The sequence below is a fragment of the Uranotaenia lowii genome, chromosome 3 (genome assembly GCF_029784155.1).
Source record: "Uranotaenia lowii strain MFRU-FL chromosome 3, ASM2978415v1, whole genome shotgun sequence".
NCBI lineage: Eukaryota > Metazoa > Arthropoda > Insecta > Diptera > Culicidae > Uranotaenia > Uranotaenia lowii.
Genome location: NC_073693.1, coordinates 110,407,635 through 110,430,569, shown reverse-complemented (window position 1 = coordinate 110,430,569; position 22,935 = coordinate 110,407,635). Strand labels below are relative to the sequence as shown.

The 22,935-nt window shown below is 32.2% G+C and overlaps 2 protein-coding genes across 2 annotated transcripts in view; one reads left to right on the top strand and one right to left on the bottom strand.

Annotated features, from left to right (window-relative positions):
* Window positions 1-22,935, bottom strand: part of LOC129755100 (uncharacterized) — a 198,097-nt gene that overhangs the window by 38,862 nt on the left and 136,300 nt on the right. The gene's annotated exons all lie outside the window — the stretch shown is intronic.
* LOC129755101 (serine protease SP24D-like) lies at window positions 10,306-21,406 on the top strand. The gene is made up of 4 exons (XM_055751433.1): window positions 10,306-10,859; window positions 11,844-11,874; window positions 14,690-15,053; window positions 21,092-21,406. Exons 1-4 carry the CDS (start codon window positions 10,634-10,636, stop codon window positions 21,233-21,235), a joined length of 765 nt encoding a protein of 254 aa, XP_055607408.1. The 5' UTR covers window positions 10,306-10,633; the 3' UTR covers window positions 21,236-21,406.

Here is a 22,935-nt window from a genome sequence, read left to right as displayed (position 1 = left end):
TAAAAACCTTTTGTCCCTTGATATTCAAAAGATTAATTTTGAAAAATTCAGAAACCGTCTATACTGAGCTGAGGTTGCCAGAATTTTTTCAGCACGTATCCGGCCCGGATAAACCTGGCAATTTTATATAAATACCTGGTAAAATCCGGGCATTCGATTTCAAATCGAAGACCATTAATCCGGGCAATATCCGGGCAAATTTTGTCAAAACTCAGAAATTCCTCGACAAAAATTAAGAAAAAAAATGATTTTTTTTTTATTTTTATCAAAACTAATCGATTGATTTTGAACCGTATTTTAGGCTTCCAAAAATCTTTTTCATGATTATTTCTATAAAACTTGCTCAAAGAATTTCTCTTTGGAGTTGTTTGTTGTTTTTTTTTTTGATTAATTTGCCAAATAAAGTGAAAAAATGCGGGAAAAATCCAGGCATTTTTCAATTGAATCCGGGCAACCGGGCCAGGCCGAACTGTTCTTGAATTTAGTTTTAAATATCCGGGAAAACCCGGATAAAACCTGGCAACCTGACAACCTTAGTCTATACGTCTGCGAAACTTAATTAAAATATCCAAGGAAAGGGTTTTGTTTGTAAAGGAATGATTCAGTCCTGAGTTAGCGTAACGAGGTTTTATTTTTTTTATAAAAAATGGTATGGGATAACAAATTTTTTTATTTAAAAACCGCCTGAGACGTACTGAAAGTTATAACAAATATATCTTTGGATTTTAACTATACCTTGATTCTTCCAGTACATTAAATGTAAACAAACCTTAAACCTATCTTTAAACCCAGAAAAGATATTCAATGTTATGCTCAAAAAATTTAGAATAAATATTATTTTCATTTTAGCGTTTTTGACTGCTAATTAAAAAATAGGATGAAAATAAAAAAAAATGCAAAAAATACAACTTTGCATAGCCAATGAATTTGTTGATCCTACTCATCTTGACAAAAACGTTTCTTGATGTTTGTGAAAGCTTAAGCCAGCAAAACCTGCCATTTTTAAATAATTTTCATTGAATTCAGATTTTTTTTATTTTGAAATAGTTCTAACTTTTTTCATGAAAGACTTAGCTTCTTCTCATGTTACCAAAACATGAAGCTTAAAAATAAAGCAAACCCAATGTCAAAAGTTTACAAAATTTACAAATCTGAACTTGACCGACTGACGACTGACTTTTTATGAAAATCGGGGGCTGAATCCGAAAATGCTATTCGAAAAAATCTCAGGAGGAAAGTTTTTGAGTTATGCTCCAAATATGAAATTTTGGAAAAATAATAAAAGTACTTGAACTTACAGTTTATCTCTTTTAGAAATGGGACACTTTCTTTTGCTGATAGATTTTAAGATACATATTTACGACGCAAGAGATTTTTGTTTAAACAGTATTCTCAAAAATCCATCATTATTAAATTGATAGCTGAAAAAACCGTTGATGATTCAAATAATTACTGTAAACACTGTCAAAAATGTCTACAAACTGCAAATCAAGCATGGGAGTGAATCACATGATCGGCAACTACGGGAAAGGGTCATCAGCAAAGTTTAGTCTCAAACCAGAATTTTTATTTTTTTAAAGCAAAAACTAAGTGTAGATCATTGAAATGTTCATTAATTTTTCTTCGATAAGCTGAAAGTGATTTTACAAGTTTTCGAAAATCGACTATTAAAATAAACATTAATATCTTAAGTTTTCGAAAATCGACTATTAAAATAAACATAAATATCTTATTAAAGCCCTTTTCCTCTTAAAGGATTTCATTGAACTGAATTTATGGTATTCTCCATTAGAGAAAATGTTGAAAAAAAGGTTATGTTCGTTTTTTGTATACCAGGAAGTTAAAATAAAATGATTTATGAACTCATTAAAAAACCTTCCCTTATATATATCATGTTTAAAAAAATATAATACACTTTTTGTAGAATTGAAGAAAACTTTAAGAAATTTTTCAACTATTTTTTTTCCTAAACTTCTTCATATTAATGAAAGGGTATCACAAAGAAATTCTAATGGTTGTATTTTTGCTACTACACGTTCAAAAAGCACATATTTGAGATACATTTTTGACTATGGAATTCCTATGAACTTGAAACTGATTTTAAAACTTTGATATTTTTTCTATTATTTTGTTATATTTTCCAGAATAGTGATTCGAAAATATAACAAAATAAATTATCAATTCAGAAATTCATTTCATATTGCGAATTGTGGTCTTTAAATTATATTCTAAATCTTAATTTTATTCTGAAAAAAATTTGAAAATATCTGAATTTTTATTTTATTTTAAATCTGACACTAATTAAATAAAATTTGAAACATTTGTTAAATATAGTAAAAACTTTGCAACAAAGATGCTATGAATAAAATGAAAAGTAAATAAATTTTCCCTTTGTTTTGAAACGAATTATGAGTAATAAGAGAGATTAATTTAAGAGCTGATTTAAACTGGTTTAGAAGTAGGGGAGAATGAGGATACATGATCCCTGAGGATTCTTGACTCCTAAGCTATATCGCGAAACTGGAATGTTTTACATAGATCAAATGTTCTAGAAAAAGTTGCCAAATAGAACTAAACTACAAATCTGCTATCTCAATAAATTAAACAAAAATTTATTATTTGAGTTTTTGAACTTTGTTTAAAAAATCTAATAAATTTAAGAATTTAAGTTTTTTTATCATATGAAAATGTTTCCCACACGAAAAATAATAATTTAAATATTTTTTCCAATATGTCCTATAGAGTATAATATGAACTTCATAATGCCATTATTTCAAAGCAATAGTAAACTCTTAGTTTTTTCTAAGAAATAGTTTTTCAAAATGTGTGTAATGGGTTCACTCGATCCCATATATTTTTCTTCTGAATGGATGTTGATCATTGCTAAGCACGAAATTGTTAATATTTATCCAATGACTCCAACTTCCTGAAAATAAGGATTTAAAAAGGGCTCTGAAAATAAGAAAAATTGCGCCTTTTAGTATGCAATGAGTATAGAGGCACTGCCGGCACAAAAAAACTTTATAAGTAAAATGCCTTAATAAAACCATTTGTGAATAAAAAAAAAAGTATAGTGTAGTAGACAATCTTTTTGAATTCTTTGTGTCTGACAATTATAAACTGAACTTCTAGTTCATCTGTGGGTTTTTGTATCGATCTAACTATCAGAAAATGCCAAAGACGGCTATCTGTAATTTTTTTTTCAAAAATATATGATGAAAATAATAGGAAAGGATCAAGTATCCTCATTCTCCCCTATTGAAAAATTTGCGTAATTGACAAAAATGACAAAAATGACAAAAATGACAAAAATGACAAAAATGACAAAAATGACAAAAATGACAAAAATGACAAAAATGACAAAAATGACAAAAATGACAAAAATGACAAAAATGACAAAAATGACAAAAATGACAAAAATGACAAAAATGACAAAAATGACAAAAATGACAAAAATGACAAAAATGACAAAAATGACAAAAATGACAAAAATGACAAAAATGACAAAAATGACAAAAATGACAAAAATGACAAAAATGACAAAAATGACAAAAATGACAAAAATGACAAAAATGACAAAAATGACAAAAATGACAAAAATGACAAAAATGACAAAAATGACAAAAATGACAAAAATGACAAAAATGACAAAAATGACAAAAATGACAAAAATGACAAAAATGACAAAAATGACAAAAATGACAAAAATGACACAAATGACAAAAATGACAAAAATGACAAAAATGACAAAAATGACAAAAATGACAAAAATGACAAAAATGACAAAAATGACAAAAATGACAAAAATGACAAAAATGACAAAAATGACAAAAATGACAAAAATGACAAAAAATGACAAAAATGACAAAAATGACAAAAATGACAAAAATGACAAAAATGACAAAAATGACAAAAATGACAAAAATGACAAAAATGACAAAAATGACAAAAATGACAAAAATGACAAAAATTACAAAAATGACAAAAATTACAAAAATGACTTAAAAGGACAAAAATTACAAAAATTTTAAAAATGACAAAAATTTAAAAAATTACAAAAATTACAAAAATTACAAAAACTACAAAAATTAAAAAAATTACAAAAATTAAAAAAATGACAAAAATGACAAAAATGACAAAAATGTATTTTTTTGCCTTGCTGTTTGTTTTTAATTTGATACTTACTGATACTAAACATGAATGTTTCAAAACATGTTACAATCTATACAAATGGCAACTGTTTGAAAATGAGTTGTTTCAAGGCAACATCTAAGCAATGTTAAAAGACATAAGAATACTGAAAATGGAGATATTTTTGGGAAAATTATCTTTCTGGTCCAGGCCCGTGCGAAGGAACCGTCCATAGGGGGGCGGAGGGGGAGATTTAGATTTCAAAATTCAGCTAGATATATACCAAAAATACGCATCAAATAAGCAAATCGATTTTTAAAACCATTTTCTATAAAAGGATTTTAAAGGCTATCAGTCTCGGACTTTTTAAGTAAAAACGACTGTAGTCTGTAGTAAAAAAACAGTCGTTTTTACTTAAAAATTCGAGACTGATAGCAGTTAAAAATCCTTATAGAATCAACCTAAACAGTCGACCTAATCCATTCAAAAATAAAACCGTTTACTTACTCATCTATGAACATCACACATGCTCGAAAAAAAAATGTAATGAATATTTTAAATTAATGCGATTTCCGGTAAGTCATTAATAAATTATGCAAAATAATGATCCTTATTCAGAACTCAAAATGTGCTTAAAAATAAATGACACAGTCTAGTTTACAAATTCGAAATCAATATTTCAGAAACACCAGAAATAGAGTGCGAAGTGCGAATCGAAATATAAGAATGAAACCAGAATAGAAGCTAAGAACATAAGAATCAGTGCGTATAAAATTTAGCTTCAGATTAAAAAAGAAATCAAAACCCAATTGTAAGATAGATTTCAGACTTCAGTTCATCATTGAAAGCTTAAACTAACAATGTTCATGTTTTTTAATGGGTGATTTCTTGAATGATCAATAAGGAAATGGTAGAAATAAAAATAAGGTGTTCTCAGTTACGTTATATATATTGAAAGCACGAAGCATATATTACTTCGAATCGTTTTCCGCACTTTTTATAGATTAATAAAAAAATGTGATCGATTCAAGAAAAATGATTTAAAATATTAAAAAAAAAAAAGGAAAACATTTTTAATTTTTTGGGCTTGTGATATAGCTCAGTTGGCAAGTCTGATGTCTCCTGAGCCGATGTCCGCGAGTTCAAGCCCAAGAGTAAACATCGAACACAGTTGTATCGGATAAGTTTTTCAATAACGATCCGCCAACTGCAATGTTCGCGAATGCTATTAAAGATGGAAAAACGACTATAATTAAAACCAGGGCCGTAGGAAGAACCGACACATGGGGGGGGGAGGGGGGGTTGGGGTTTGGTGACTAAGTTTTTTTCTATGATTTTTTGTCTAACAACACACGAATAAAAAAATTAAAAACAAATTATGCTTGTAACTATATGATTATTCATTTTTAAGTACTCATTGATATTTTCCGTATGAAATTGTAACTTTATAGAAGACTAGCAGACCCGGTAAACTTCGTCTTACCGTGTTAAACTTGGCGTTCATTTTCCATTTTTTTCCTCGCTGATTAATTTAAAAAAAAAAGCATAAAATATTGAATTGTTAATCTTTTCACTTTTATGAACATGTGCTAGTTTTTTTTTACATTTCCTTCTTTTCCGTTTACTCGAAATGTCCCGCTTAATTCTATCGAAATAAAACCTTATAATTTTAACTCAATTCATCGGTTCTTTATTTAAATCATCAAAAAATAACCTTCAATAAATTTTACATGCATCTTACATGAATACTTTTTATATACTTTGCGAAATGATCAGGTATGAAGTTCTCGTTGCAAATTCAATTTTTTTCAGCACTCGACGTAATCGTCCAACTTGGCATGCCTCGTGCTTAGAAATTCCACTTTTTGTAACTTTTTCCATGAATAACTGCATGTTGATAATATGTATGTTCCATTTATTGTATAACAATTAGTTGATTTATTCTGCTTTGTTCAAGTTCACATTAAGGTTTTAATAGAAATAAAAAGTTTTTCATTTTTTTATGGAAATAGAATTTTGACAATCGGGACAATTTTTGGAGTATTTGGCTAATATTTTGCCTAAAGCAGCGCTTTCAGCTCCCAGTTAGTTTTGGATTGTATATTTTTTAGAGCTGAAGAAATTAAAAACATTAGAGGAGATTTTTTATTAACCGTTTTTTGTTCACCATACCCACCCTTAGAAGCAGTTTGAATTAATATCCATATTTTCACTAAAATTATGTTCAAAAAAATTCCACCACATTCCATACTTATAACCATGACACATTTCAACTTGAAGTGTTCCAAACAGCACTTGTCATGGCATGAAATCTGGCGATTTTGTATACTGCAAATCACTATTTTATATTGATTAAAGTAAATGATGTTCTGATTTCAAAATTTCCTGAACATTGTTGGTGGTGATCTGCGATTTCATTTAAGATTATGTGATATTTTCCAGATTCAATAACATTTAACTGAAAAGCAGATTTTCAAAAATTAAATGGATCGAAAAGAAATAATCCGTTCAGGCTACGATGGTTTCATGAGTTCATTTAAATTTCTGGAAATTTTTCATGTCAGCATCACTCAAAATCTAATTAAAGTTAAGTGCCTTTTTTATTATAAATCTTAATTTTATTTAAAAAAAAAACAACGGTGATAGTGCAATTGGATATCATCACAGTTCAAACTTCATATTCTCTAAAAAAAAAATGAATATTTTCATATCAATCTCAGTTATGTTGGCAAAAAGAAATATCTAAATATACATTTGTCTCATTTATTAGGGCAAGTGAAAACCCATAGCTCTTTTTCAGATGCGTCAGTGAAAAGACTTTAAAAAGAATTCTATATCTACTTGTTTTTGTTTGTCTGTTTATCTACTTTCATTGATAAATCTGCAGTTTCTCTCCGAAATAAATTAATGTTTCGTACTTTAATTTCACTGAATGCTGTTTCGCCAAAAGACCTTGATTTACCTTTAGTTTATTTAGTCAGATTGTTTATTTGATGCCAACAATTCAAAAATGAGGAAATAGCTTATACATTTTTTGTAAATGATGATCGGTTGCACTTGCTCTAGTTTACCTTCTCAACTGAAAATTATTCCAGAAAATGCATATCCTCACTTTTTGTTATGAAAAAATGGTTTATTTATTTAAAACTTTCACTTATGCTTGCAAAAAAATCAAAAAAGTTATCTCGTTCGGCCATTAAATACATCAATTCTATATAATCTATTTTAAAGGAAAGGCTCTTCATGATTTTTTTAATTTTCATAGATTTTTATGTTGTTTTAAAAATTTGAATGGCGCTTGATACATCATCAGTTTAGTACATTTGTACATGTTCAAAAAATGCTTTCGATCTATTACTATCAAAAATATCTTATTATTATTTTTTTTTTATATGAATCAAAACTAACCTTTCAAGCGTATTGGATTACACAATTATATGTAAATCTTCCCACTTTCCATTTTTCAAACGTCCGCAAAGAGTCATACCATTATTCCATATGCATCTTTACTAAAATTGCTGCTATTACTAACACGAAATCATTATTTTTTAATTTTCAAAATCATTATATGGTTTTGATTCGATCGGCAAAATTTAAATCTGGGTCAGATCTAGGCGTCATTCATTTATGTGCTGTACAAATGAGCTTGAAATCAAGATGAAAAAAACACATCTAGGCTTCATATTGCCACCACATGCATTAACAGTATGCCTGGTTGAGAAATACGCGCCCAAATGTTTTCACTAATCAGTATGCTATGCCTCTTCCACAACGTTTGCTGGCGACGCCTCGACCATGGAGATGAAAAACAAACCGCCCGGCGTTCAAAGGAAAGAAAATTTCTCAAAAATGGATGTTATGACTTTTATTTCATTCAAATTACTACAAATTTAATTATTGTAGATGATTGATGCGACTTTTTGCTATTTTTATTCAATATAAACCGATTCGCATGCCTACAGAATATTCTAAAAATAATTTCATTTGAATCTTTTAGGTCATTTCGGAGGAGTAGTACTACAAACACCGTTACAAGAGAATTTTATATAATAGAAGACAAGAATGCCACAAGGATGGTGTATCATTAATAAAACCTTAAAAAAGTAACTTTAGAAAAGTGGCCCTTAGCCTAAAGGGTGAGCTAAATTTTTTTTAATGAAACCTCTAGAAACAATATATGAAATTTACTTTCATCGACGGTTGAAATTTTTGAATTTGTTTAAAAGATAAGTTATTTTTAGAGAAGCCTTCAATTTCTTTAAAAAAAAACTTATTCTATGCTCAAATCAAACAAGCCCAATCTTCTAAACTCTTTTGCGAATTCCAAGATTCTATCCTTTGATGAAAATAAATAAAATTTTCCAAAAAAAACAGTAAAAGATAAAAAAAAATTCGAATCATATTTGCTTGATGCAAACTTGAACTAAATTTATGATTTTAGTTTTAAACTTGGCTTTAAAAAAGCTGCAATATTAATAATTTTAAACAATACACCGAAAAACAAAAAAAATGTGCAGATTTTTTAGGTGAAGATCAGGTACATGTTTCTTAAACAGGAAATATTTTTCATAAAGAAGCAGTTTCATACTAAAAATTCTCAAATAAAATTTGTGTTGTATTTTTTTTTTATTTATGCGTCCAAAATTTTTGCTGCAAGTTTCAAAAAAATATCATGCAAGGTTTTTTATTTTTTTTTCTACATTTTTGATGAGCAATGCCTAGATTTTGACCAAAATTGCCCGGTGTTGCCTGGATTTGATCGACAATTTTGAAATGAAATACCCGGATTTTGCCAGGTTTTTATATAAAACAGCCCAGATACGTGCCGGAAAAAAATCTGACAACTTTATTCTATGAACAAATGAGAAAAATCTTAAAAACTGTAGCAGAATTTTGAACTTGAAATGGGTTTTTGAGGTTTTTATATTAGTTTTTAGTTCAGATAGTTACGCTTGAATATCTTTGCTCTATTAATTATCATAAATTGATTATGAATTTCAAATTTTGAGTGTAGAGTAGAATACCTCGCTTTCTTTTTTGGACCCCTTATGAGGGTTTAACCCCCAAACCCCTCCCCCCCCCAGCCCCCCTCCCGTTCCTACGGCCATGATTGAAACAAAAAGAAATTTTTTTAAGCGCGAGTTTTGTAGTTTAAAATTTTAAGCTCTGATTATGTTGCTGCCGTCTTTTGAAAACAGCATTTTGGAGCCATTGATTTAATTTTAGATTTTTTCCATTTTTTCGTCAGATTTTGTTGGTCACCTCTAGTTTTGGTGATATAAAGTTTTTGAGTTTTAAAATGAAGTTGAGTTGAGTTTTGAGGGAAATTGATAATTGATTAACAAACAAGTCTACATGAAATAAAAAACGGGGGGAGGGTGTAAACCCCTAAACACCCTCCTCCCCCCCTCTGTTCGCAAGGCCTTGATCTGGTCACGTCAGAAATCCTTGGTAGATATTTTCAGACTTTGCTAGCAGACATTCCATTGAAAACGCTTTTAAGCAGCTCGAAATAAATCGAGTTTTTATAATTTCGAAACAGCTGTATCCACTTACTTGCCCTCAGTTTCTTTAAAAAAAGATGTATTGGACCAAAAAGTAGCAGAAATTAAAGGAGGAGAATGCGGACACCTAAGATACAGATTGGGTGAAGTATAAATCGGAAAACCTGATCAATATAAAGACTTAAAAAAGTGTGCGCCGGCCGATGGGAGATCACGAGAATACAGTAGAAATTTTTCTTACAAAAAACGATTAAATTTTTATGAATTATTATTCAATTACCTTCATTTCCTTCATATTAAACTCATAGATCAAACGAATGGTTTTTGAAATACACGCATTCGTAACTGTCCCATTTCTAAATGAACTAAGCTTCATTACAGTGCTCTCATGACAAAAAAAAATCACTTATTCATTTTTGCAAATATGTTCTTTAAAACACAGTGTCAATTCAGTGGAATTTTCATTCACTGAATCCACATAGCTCGAATAAAAACCTTGAAAATACATAAGAACTTAATTAAAAATTCCATTCTGTATGACAAATTTCAAATGTGATTTCATTTTTATTGCTTAGATCAGCCACAGAATGCATGGTGGTCAGTAATAGAACAAATCAACAAACTTTGTTTTTCTTCAACTATGCAAGTACACTTTCAAGATAAAAACAAACTGCTCTTGAGATCACATATAGATAACTGCAGGTTCCTCCAAATCACTTTCAGTCTACCAGAAGCGTGCATTTGGTTGATATATCACGACAAAATAGAGTTTTGCAACTACCTAACCACTAGTCACCAGCAGTTGTTCCAATTCCCATCGGTTCGCTTCGAAAGTTCATTCATTAGTGGCACCCATTTGTTGGTTTGTGCATTTGCGGTGATCGACAAATCGCGTGACGGAACAGATTTGCCGCAATTGTTACCATTTTAAAAGCAATAACGTTGCTCGATTCAAAACAGATAAAGCAACTGGTTCCATCTAAGGGAGAGAAAACGAAATGAGGCGTCAATTTGTTTCAGTGTTGCTGGTATATCTTTTCGTCACGATAGCCAGGAGGCAACAACTGACCGAGGCTGCCCGTTCTGTTCCGGCGAAAGGTTCGGCTCGGATTGTGGGTGGATCGAATGCCAGAGCCGGTCAATTTCCCTGGCAGGTGGCTCTGCTAAGATCGGGACGATTCATCTGCGGCGGATCACTCATCAGCAATCGATGGGTCCTGTCGGGATTGTATCCCATTTACCCGAAAACCATTGCCCAGAATGAATTTTTCCCAGAATGACAAATACCCGAAATCAAATCCCAGAATGAACCATTTCCCAGAAAAAAATTCCCCAGAATGCACCATTTACCAGAAATTTTTTTCCCAGAATGGACCATTTCCTAGAATTTTTTTCCCCAGAATGGAACATTTCCCAGAATGGCACAAATCCCAGATTTTTTCCTCTTGTATTTTTATTTGTTTTTTTTTTCTAATGAATTCTTGTAAATTTCATATGATTCGAAATTCATTTTTTCAAAATGATTTTTTTAAATGAAACTACAACTTTGAAATTTTCCAACTAAATTTATTTTAGAACCAATATTGTGCTTTGTTTATGGTTTCTGGAACTTTAATTGATTCAATGCTTACCATGGTCCTTTAAAAAACCGTTTTGGTATCCGACTCCTCACGCTGCGCGTTCGAACTTGAAAGACGTTTTGTCCTTCACGCTGTCGCGTGGCGGACGGGGCTAAGGGATCACCCCTAGCTTTCACGCAGACCTAGGAAGCCCCGGCAGACCTAGACCAAAGTAATGGGGCCGCCGCTTCCGACGGCGGGTCGGCGGCCACCTCGGATTTGGAAGCTTCGGCGGCTTTGTGCCGCCTCGGCCCCTTCATCCTCGTTGGTTGCGGCTTTGCCGCAAAAGAATAAAGCTATGAAACCCCATTTTTTTGTAAAAAAAAATTTTTTTTTAAATAATTTCTAGTAAGGATAAATTTTTTCAATTTTCTGGGAAATAGTTCTTCTAGCGAAAACATTTCTGGTAAATGGTTCATTCTGGTGAAAAAAATTCTGGGAAATGGTACATTCTGGCGAAAATTTTTCTGGGGAATGGTTCGTCTGGGGAAAAAAATTCTGGGGAATGGTTCTTTCTGGCGATTGGAATTCTGGGGATTTTTCATTCTGGGCAATGGTTTTCGGGTAAATGGAGTACAACCCCTGTCGGCGGCTCATTGCGTTCACAACCGGATTTCTGTGTAATGTATATTTTTTTCGGAGTTAAATCATCCTTCATCCCTCGAGAGTCCAAAATCAATTGAAAATCATTGGTTTAAAACTCTGGAATATATATGTATCTACAGTAGCGTTCATAAAAGAATGAAATCGGGCGAAGCTACTAACATCCTTCAAACTTTGATCTCCTTTCGTTTTCAAATCGGTTATTTTTCCATGAAGCAAATATTGAGCATCAAATATGAAGATATAAGAGACATATGATTGAGATATGTTGATGTATGTAGCTTTTCTCGTAAAAAACGAAAGTGTAAGTTAGTCCTGAAAACTACTTGCAACTTTGTTAAATTTCAAATTTAAAACTATCTCATTACTTAAAAAATAGATTAGCTTTACGTATGTCGTTTATGGGAAAACAGTTAAGTTTTTAAAAGGCACACACAGGCTCATGAGACATAAGACTTAAACTTGAGACATGAGAAATGGGACTTAAGACCTGAGACAAGAGACATGAGTTGCGCGACGTGAGAAGTGAGACATGAAGAGAGAATCGTAAGAAGCGAGGCGTGAGACGTGAAATGTAAGAAATGAGGAGGTAGAAGTGAGAAGTTATAAGTGGAAAGTTAGAAGTCAGAAGTGAGAAATGAGAAGTGAGAAGTGAGAAGTGAGAAATGAGAAATGATAAGTGAGAAGAGAAAAATGAAAAGTGAGAATTGAGAAGAGAGAAGTGGGAAGTGAGGAGTGGGGCGTGAAATGTGAGATGCACGATGTGAGACTTGAGAAGTGAGAAGTGGAAAGTAAGAAATGATAAGTGAAAAATAAAAAGTGAAAAGTGAGAAGTAAAAAGTGAGAAGTGAAAAGTGAGGAGTGAGAAGTGAAATGTGAAAAGTAAAGAGTGAAAAATGATAAGTGAGATGTGAGAAGTGGGAAGTGAGAAATGATAAGAGAAAAGTGAAAAGTGAAAAGTGAAAAGTGAAACGTGAAAAGTGAAAAGTAAAAAGTCAAAAGTGAAAAGTCAAAAGTGAAAAGGGAAAAGTGAAATGTGAAAAGTGAAAAGTGAAAAATGAAAAGTGAAAAGTGAAACATGAAAAGTGAAAAGTGAAAAGTGAAACGGGAAAAGTGAAATGTGAAATGTGAAAAGTGAAAAGTGAAAAGTGAAAAGTGAAAAAGTGAAAAAGTGAAAAATGAAAAGTGAAAAGTGAAAAGTGAAAAGTGAAAAGTGAAAAGTGAAAAGTGAAAAGTGAAAAGTGAAAAGTGAAAAGTGAAAAGTGAAAAGTGAAAAGTGAAAAGTGAAAAGTGAAAAGTGAAAAGTGAAAAGTGAAAAGTGAAAAGTGAAAAGTGAAAAGTGAAAAGTGAAAAGTGAAAAGTGAAAAGTGAAAAGTGAAAAGTGAAAAGTGAAAAGTGAAAAGTGAAAAGTGAAAAGCGAAAAGTGAAAAGTGAAAAGTGAAAAGTGAAAAATGAAAAGTGAAAAGTGAAAAGTGAAAAGTGAAAAGTGAAAAGTGAAAAGTGAAAAGTGAAAAGTGAAAAGTGAAAAGTGAAAAGTGAAAAGTGAAAAGTGAAAAGTGAAAAGTGAAAAGTGAAAAGTGAAAAGTGAAAAGTGAAAAGTGAAAAGTGAAAAGTGAAAAGTGAAAGGTGAAAAGTTAAAAGTGAAAAGTGAAAAGTGAAAAGTGAAAAGTTAAAAGTTAAAATTTAAAAGTGAAAAGTGAAAAGGGAAAAGTGAAAAGTGAAAAGTGAAATGTGAAATGTGAAAAGTGAAAAGTGAAAAATGAAAAGTGAAAAGTGAAAGTGAAAAGTGAAAAGTGAAAAGTGAAAAATGAAAAGTAAAAAGTGAAAAGTGAAAAGTGAAAAGTGAAAAGTGAAGAGTGAAAATTGAGAAGTGAAAAGTGAAAAGTGAAAAGTGAAAAGTGAAAAGTGAAAAGTGAAAAGTGAAAAGTGAAAAGTGAAAAGTGAAAAGTGAAAAGTGAAAAGTGAAAAGTGAAAAGTGAAAAGTGAAAAGTGAAAAGTGAAAAGTGAAAAGTGAAAAGTGAAAAGTGAAAAGTGAAAAGTGAAAAGTGAAAAGTGAAAAGTGAAAAGTGAAAAGTGAAAAGTGAAAAGTGAAAAGTTAAAAGTGAAAAGTGAAAAGTGAAAAATGAAAAGGGAAAAGTGAAAAGTGAACAGTAAAATGTGAAAAGTGAAAAGTGAAAAATAAAAAGCAGAAGTAAGAAGTTGGTAATGAGAAGTGAGAAGTGAAAAGTTAGAAGAGAAGTAGGAACTGAGAAATGAGCAGTTTCACGTGAGATGTGAGACGTGAGACGTGGAACTAGAGAAGTGAAAAGTGAAAAGTGAGAAGTGAAAAATGAGATGCGAATAATGAGAAGGGAAAAGTGAAAAGTTAGAATGGAAAAGTGAAAAGTGCGATTCTAGACATGAGACGTGGGGCGTAAGATGCCTCACTCCTCACTTCTCCCGTTTCATTTCTCACTTCTCTCATCTCACTTGGTGTACTGGAAATGGTAACTGAGTTTTTATTTTCTGTTACTTATTATTCCGTTAAATAATTTGGAGTCCGTATCACAAATGGCCCGTTAGACCAGTTTGCCAAAAATGTCAAGTCTCAGTTTCCTCGAATTATTTTATTTCCCGGTGGCAGCTCAAGCATCGCCCACAAGCCATTGAAGACAAATTCAAAGAATGCTTCCGACATAATAAGAACAATCCTCAGCACTGTGGGTAATCAAGTGATTGCCACCGAGCAGAAACGACCCAGAGCAAAGCAGAGGGTCCACTCTAATTGGCAAATTAACCCGATAATGAAAGAGCTATTTCCTTCATTTTGTCATGTCACTTTCCACTTGACAGCGCTCCGGCATCGGAATTCACGGTTCTGGCAGGGACCATCAACCTGTACGTGGGCGGAACGAGGAGACCGGTGCAGCGGATCATAGCACACGAAAACTATGGCAGCTTTGGGAACGACGTGGCCCTGCTGGAGCTGAGCAGTGCGATCCTCAACAGCACAAATGTTCGACCAATCGCAATGGCCAGATCCATTTCAAATCTAGCATCCAGTTTGGTAACCATCTCCGGATGGGGACAAACTTCTAACTCCGGATCGCTGCCGCAAATTTTGCAGTACAACACGGCTTCGATTCTTCCGGGGGTTCAGTGTGGCCCGGCTGGGATCTTGTGTCTTTTTTCACCGGCCAACAATGGGGCATGCTTCGTGAGTTTCATTCTTTTTTTTTCAAAATTCTATTCACCTCAAACCAAAATTGTTTTTTATGAAAAAAGATGGAAAAATGTGCTTTTCTAGCACAAGATACAAATTTATTCACCGAGGTTTGTCGAGTTGGATAATTGAGTGGAGTGCTGAAAAAATCGAGTTTTGCAACTAGTTGCATATACAACTGATGGTAACTTTCATTTCATGCACTATCTAATTTTTTATTTATGAAATCTACTTTGAACCTACATACCACTTTATTCACATCACATTAAACTTTGTCAATAAGCCCATTTACCGTCTAGAAATTTGGACTACAGAATGACGACCGTCTTCAGAGCATTCGTCGATATTCCGCGTCCACTCATTAACTCATTTATTCTCTTTCGCAGTTTCGTTCATTTCCTTCTACAACAATACTTCAAGATTTACACACTTTCAATGACGTTATCATGTTTAGTATTTTTTAAACATTCAAATTTTTTCTCAACATCTGTAAATAAATTCATATCACATTCATAACTCGAACCACCGAGAATGTTGGTTTACTGAACAGCCCTACTAATACCCTAACTAACTGATCCCATACGAACTCCGTTTCGCTTTCAACTTAAAATATGCCATAAACAGTTTGAATGAGTGTCAATCGCCTAGCATTTCCCAGATGCATTTCCGAATGCATTGTTAAGCAATAATTGAAAAAATTTTGAACACGTATTATGGACGATCACTTTTTCTGTCGTTTGCTACTAAATTTGAAATAAGAAATCAATTGACCGTGCCAAAAAAAAAACACTTATATGATTTAAAAGTTAATATGGGAGACCCCTTTTTTGTAGCTGAATACAAATATTGAAATCGAAAAACAATTGATCGTCGCAATCCCCGAGTATAAATTTCGACTCCATCGTTACCTAAAAACGTAATTATTGCCAAAAAATTAAACCCCTTCCGGTGGCCTCTTTTGCAAACTTTGGTATCTGAAATCGGTTGCCCTTCCCTCAAAATTCCAGTGTGCAAATTTTCAAACCAATTCATTGCATAATAAAGTCAATATCCACCCCTCAACCAAAATTTGATAACTCGAATGAATTGTTCGTTCTTAATAATTCCTGCGTTCAAATTTCCATCTCAATTCGATGAATAATAGCACCAATATCACAAAAATATTGAAAAGTTTTTATGGACGGCCCCTTTTGTCGGCCCCTTACACTGAATTTGATACCTGGAATCAATTGCACGTCATTCAAAATTCTCGTGTATCAATTTTTACCCAATCCGATGTATAATAACGTCAATATCGCAAAAACAGCGTAGAGTTAATATGGACGATCCCTTTGGCTGGCCCCTTACAAAAAATTTGATACCGGAAATCGGTTGACAGTCTCTAAAAATATCCGAGCGCAAATTTTCATTTCAATCTGATGTATGTACATATAATATCGTCAATATCACAAAAATATTAAAATAATAGTACCGACGACCCCTTTTGCCGACCTGGCAATCTGATACCTGAAATCGAATGCCCATCCCTTAAACATACCCATATGCAAATTTTCATCTGAATCCGATGTATAATAACGTCAATATCGCTAAAACACATTTGTGTTGTATAGACGATCGACCCCCTTCAAAAGGAGTCATCTTAATCTTTTTGCAAGCCTCCATTTCATAGAGGATGCATATTTTACTTAGATATTCCAGTTTCAGAGACATAACAAGTGAAATCAACAATTTGGAATTTTTAATAGATAAAGTTACAAATATTGTTGACATCAATACAGAAATTTTTAAGTAGGGGAGTGTGGGGTATTATGGGCCATTTTTTTTCATTGCTTCATATTTTTTTTTTAAATATAAAAAGATAAATGAATGAAAGGTTTTCTACATTTTACAGGTATCATTAGGACATTTTTAATACTTAAATTTCTCCCAGTTCTATCTGATCTAAGAAAAGTTTTTTTTTATTTTGAAAAATGGTGGGAAATTGTGGGCCATCAAATCCAAATTGACTAGATAACGTGCAAAGTTTATGAGTTGACCCAAAACTGTTATTTCATAATTCATTTCGATATTTCAAAGCAGTTTCAGATGATGAATAAAAAAAGAGAGTTGAGTATGATCTAATAGATTCAAAAACCTGGCTCGTGAACGTTTTCTAAAAATTCCTTACATAGGATGTACAAAATATTTTTCATTACTATTCATTTGGCATAAGAAAACGTTACAGGTAAGGAAAACATATTTTAAATTCTGAAGGTCAGGTCGTCTCAGCACACGATGCCGATCAGACGTATTTTTTGACTAGGTACTCGGTTAAAGGACGTTTATTTGTTACAGAATTTGACTTGATGGTTGGTGCGAACATTAGTTCAGAATAATGGATATGAAACGTGAAAAAACAATAAAAATTCGGTTTGGAGAGCAAACCAGAAATCCTACGAACTCGGAGGTTTTTGATTTTTTCAAAAATCACGGATGGAGTTGCGATAGTTTGTGTGCCATGTATCGCGAGGATTACAGTATTTTAGTGCGATTTAAAGAGGAGATACATGTGAGCAATGCGTTGGATCAGCTTGGAACACAGACTTCTTTTCTTTATGCTGATGGCAGCAGCGTCAACGTAAGTGTATCGAAGGCAAACGGATTAACTAAGTATGTCCGAGTATTTGGATTGCCTCCGGAGATTGAAGATAGCCAGATTTCAATAAGTTTGTCTAAATATGGAAGAATACAACAATTTATCCGAGAACGGTACCCAGTTGAATCGGGATTCCCTATTTGGAGTGGGGTTAGAGGAATCCACATGGAGGTGACATCGGAAATTCCAGCAGTGCTGGTCATCCAACAAATTAAAGCACGAATTTACTATGATGGAATCCGTAACAAGTGCTTTGTGTGTGGATCATCGGATCACATCAAGGTTAACTGCCCGGAGAAGAGAAATGTCGGCGAGAGATTATCAGCTAATCGGAACACCACTGGCACTTTTGCGAGTGCAGTCGCGAACGGTTTAAAAAGTTCGGCTCTACTATCGTGTGATACGGAAGTGAATAGATCGGCAAGCGTACAAATGGAAACAAATTCTGACCAGAACCGAGAGCTTGAAAAAGAAAGTAAATCACCAAACTCTGAGAACGTAGCGGAGACAAACGGAGTGGAGAAAGAGGAACCAGTTTATCAGCGAGTTGAAAAGGGGAAAAAGAGAGAAAGGAAATCATTGCGATGTACCGGAGAAGATGATTCTTCGGAAAACGAACGAATAGGATCGAAACAAGTGGTCGTTTTATCAAAAGATGATGTTATTGGAGCGGAGACTATCCCAAAACCATGGAGATCAGGTGCACCGCGAAGCAATTGGAACTCAAATGGTTAAATAGAAAAAGTTGAAAAGAAGAAAAAGCTTTAGAGAATAGTTTTAAATTGAGAATTGTCAGAAGTAGTCATAAATAAATCTGGTTTCTTACACATGTGTTGTAAAAAGCTTTGAGTTATGGCAGCGAGCAAGATAGAAATGTAAATATCTTTACTTTTAATTAATAAAAAAAAAAAAAAAAAAAAAAAAAAAAAAAAAAAAAAAAAAAAAAAAAAAAAAAAAAAAAAAAAAAAAAAAAGGTGTATAAAAACATAAAAATATCGGTGACCCAAGATACCCCACAAAATGTGGCCCACGATTAATGTGATTTGCAAAAAAGTTGCGTTTGTGTGAATTATTTATGTTTCATCAAAAATTCCTTTCCCATTGCTTTTCCAAAGAACATGACAAATTTATGATCATAAGCGTATGAGCATATTTTTATTATGAACTTTAGGTTCCCCTTCGATTCAATTTGCGATTGCTTGTTTAATTATATAAGTAATTTTTTTAAAACTTTTTTAAGCTCGATAAATAAAAGAAGCATATGATGCGTATTTAAGTCAACATCATGTAGAAAAATTTGCTTACGCAAAGCGTCGACGATGACAGTTGGATTGAAATTTTTATCTTAACACACATCTGAGATATTCAGAGTGGCCCACGTTACCCTACTCTCCTCTACTAAAAACTCTCGATGGTCTAGTTTTCGACACCAACAGTTTTAGTTTTTAACAAGAAAATTTCCACCTCCCTTGTTTCCAAGCTAGTACGAATATTTGCTTATTGGAATTGCTTGTCTACTTCACGGCGTTTTAACATCATGGAAGCAGTGTTGGGATGGAAACACAGGAAGTTGGGTGTCCAAAAATAAATTTTTAGGTGAATTATGCGCTAATTTTCGCCAGCTTAAAAGCCTGTTCAAATTCCTTGAAGTTGTAGCAAAAATATGAGTTAAATTGCCGAAAACACTTTATTCAGAAACTCACAAATCCATTGATTCCTTTTACGTTGCCTTTATTCAAATTAAAGGTTAGTTATCTTCATAATTCAAAACCATTCTTATCCTGTCGATGGCATTGAATTTGACAGGTGATTAAAAATACTACTTTATATTAATGATTTATTACTATTAGTTACTATGACTATTACTATTAGTAACTATTAGAGAATTAATTATTTAAGAAAATTTCGCTCGTTTCTGATAAAATTTTTAAACATAACATAAAATTTTAAAATAATCAACTTTCCTCAAGACCGCATGTAATTTTGACTAATTCAAAAAAAAATTAATATTTTTTTTTTACTTTTTTATTTTTCACAATTCTGTTAAATAATATATTTAAGTTTCTAGAAGTATTGACCGTAAATTATTTTTAAAGCATAAATTTAATCATTAAGCAGACTTCCACAATTTTTCAAATGAAATTAAACTTTTTTTTTCGATTATCTTCAGTTATATCAAAAATATTTGTCGTTACAAAGTCTTGAAATATGTTTAATTCAACATTTTTGCTTATTCATCATCATCATAATCCAAATATTATTCTTTTATTGAAAAAAGTATAATGAACTAATCTAGAAAAAAAATTAATGCAAAATTTGTTAATTCATCAAAAATCTATGTAAAATAAATTCATTGCGTAAAGACGACAATTTGCGACCACTATACAAATTTTAAAACGCAATAACTTTTTTGTCCAAATGTGTTGCCGTCTTCGGGAGAAACATTGATCTTATTTAATCTTTAAGAAAAATATTCATAAAAAGTAATCGAACAATGAAAAAAAAAGTTATCAATGAAAACTCAGTATTTTTGCTTCTCTCGATTGAAATACCTTAAAATCCCATTTATACTTAAAACTCAAAAAAACCTCTCCCCATGTCAGATCTTACTTGATATTGGCATGTGACCTTCTGGTAAGCTGTTGATGAATTTTAGTTTAGAACGAGTGAGATTTATCATGTTAAATTCATCGTATATTTTTCTAGTAAACTACGATTCATTCAATTATTACAAAATGCAGACATTAATGTTAAGGCAAAGCAACCATAAATAACTTTTTAATCTTTTAACCCATTTTTGATGAATAACCATTTTAGATCTAAAACAGCATTTCAATTCGAGTTATAATAAAAAAGTTATTAAGCTTTTTCAAGGGTGAAATTCATCAATATTAATGAGAGACACTGCTTCAAACATTTTGACGCAGCATCACCCTGAAAAAATGTACCCCATTTTTGAGGTCTAATAACTTTTTTATCATAAGTCGAATCGAAATGCAGTTTTACGGATGAAATATTTGACATAATTTAGACTTTAAGAAAAACTGTTTTCAAAAGAAATCGGCCATAGGGGACCAAAACTGGATTTTCATGTTCCTCCCAAACAAAATGTCCCAATATTCCATACTTACTTTAGGCTCGTTGAGCAACCCCTTCCCGTGATCCGATCTGGCCCAAATTCGGCATAAGACCTTCTACTAGGCCTAGTATCAATTTAAACCTGCAGCGCATAACATTTCACAAGCTTGAAATTTCCCATTCAAATTTGGGGCAGTCTAATGTACATTAAATTGTTCATTTCTTCGACATGGATTCGAATAAGATACTAACGATTGTTTTTTGTTGTTGTTCCAATTTTATCCTGAAACCAACATTACATCGACGTCATGCTGCCCAGGGCGATTCCGGTGGTCCCGCCGTTTACAACAATCAGATGGTGGGGGTGGCCAATTTTATCACCGGATACTGCGGCTCCACGTCCCCGGATGGCTACGCCCTTGTGCCCAGGTATGTCCGGTGGGTGCAGTCTAAAATTAATTGATGCGCCATAAACTGCCATCGGATTAAAAATAGTGTTGGATACGTTTGGAGCAAAACACCCACCCAGATTGCTGCAAGGGACGATTTTCCGAGACTCAAAATAACTATTTTTAGAGAATTTTACGTAAAATTTACTTCCCACTTGAATTTAAACTTTTTAAGAAAAAAATAAGGGCGATTAAAAAATATTTACGCTCAATCTAGACCAGTTTTAATCTTCGAAAATTTGAGAATTTCCAACTACATAGATACATATGGTTTGTGACGCACAAATGAACTATTTGTGTCTTTTTCAAGGGTATTGCAGCTTCAGTTGAAAATGTCAGAACGAACCATCGCTCTTTTATTGATTCAGCTGTTTTTGTGTTCGAAGTAAATTAGATTCACCGGAAAGTCACCCCACACCAAAATTAAGTGTCAATAAAGTTGGATGGCGCTTTACTTTCCCAATCATCTGCCGCACGCTCGGTTTCATTTAGTAAAAACATTGGAAACCGAATACAAATTTATACAAAATTGGCCTTTGTATTTGGATTTCATTCATCTAGACCAGGCGAACCTACCAATCACGTGCTAGTTATTTGTAATCACAATTTTCAGCTCTCCAAAGCCAGAGCCGCACGTTATTTAATATTTACAGCATAGTTAGAAGTGTGCTTAGTTGAAAATGTTTTTGTGAATAAACTAGAGAGTGTGCGCTATGCAGCCACTTTGTAAGTTCCGATTTCATTGTTTCGTTTCACAATGCAACGCTTACATTTTCGGATTTTTTTTAAAACTATTCCATTTAAGTTTAATTTAAAAATTCTAAATTTCTCCTGATTATTTTCAATTAATATTATCGACTTTAAGATTTTATGAATGGATCTAATTATCAAAGAGGCTGTTGCCGGCTGTTTAAGCCATAAAAATTTAACTTGAGCAAAAAATAATCCTTGAAATGGTATTCCCATAAATCAAAACGTATAATGGCAGAATTTTGCTTTACCACCATAGAACGCATTTTAGCACAATAAACACCATATGTTACCGAAACGACCGGACACATAACAAACTGTTATTTAATATGACGGTACTTCATCGATGCACAACATTGAGGGAAGCATGAAGTATCGGAAATAAATCACAAAAACTGGTTCCATGCACCAAGCCTAGCAATTCGGAACAGTTGTGGAAAAAGTCGACACAATTTCATCGTTTAAGTGACAAGTTTTGAAAAGAGTAGGTAAAACCATTAGCAAAATACAAAGTTTATTGATTGAGTTTTTTTTAATAAACAATTTCAAATAAGGAATAAAAAGGTGAAAACATAAAAGTTTTATAACAAAACTTATAACATTTTTTTGTTTATTTAACATAGGAATAAAAAGAGGAAAAACAAAATGAATTAAATATTTTAAAACAGAGAGAATAAAATTGGAAAAAGCAAAAATGTTGAACTGTTCAAATAATGGGAGGTAAAAAGATTTAAAGAAATGTTTGGAATGAAAAAAAAAACATAAACAAACCTAAAAGTTCAAATTTTCTCAGATAATCGTTACTTAAAAACTCTGCAAAAAATCATTGATGAGTTTTGAAACATAACTAAACTTTTAATACCCCAGGGTGGAAGAAGTTCAAGAATGACCCCAAATCAACTCAATCTATTTGTAAATATATCAAAATTGATAGAAAAATAAAACTTTCAAGAAATGAAATGAT

Excerpts from the sequence above, each read along its gene's own strand:
- LOC129755101 (XM_055751433.1), top strand. The coding sequence starts at position 10,634 with ATGAGGCGTCAATTTGTTTCAGTGTTGCTGGTATATCTTTTCGTCACG. Across the intron at positions 10,860-11,843 it reads CAATCGATGGGTCCTGTCGG|CGGCTCATTGCGTTCACAAC; the intron begins GATTGTATCCCA and ends AACCCCTGTCGG. Across the intron at positions 11,875-14,689 it reads GTTCACAACCGGATTTCTGT|CGCTCCGGCATCGGAATTCA; the intron begins GTAATGTATATT and ends TCCACTTGACAG.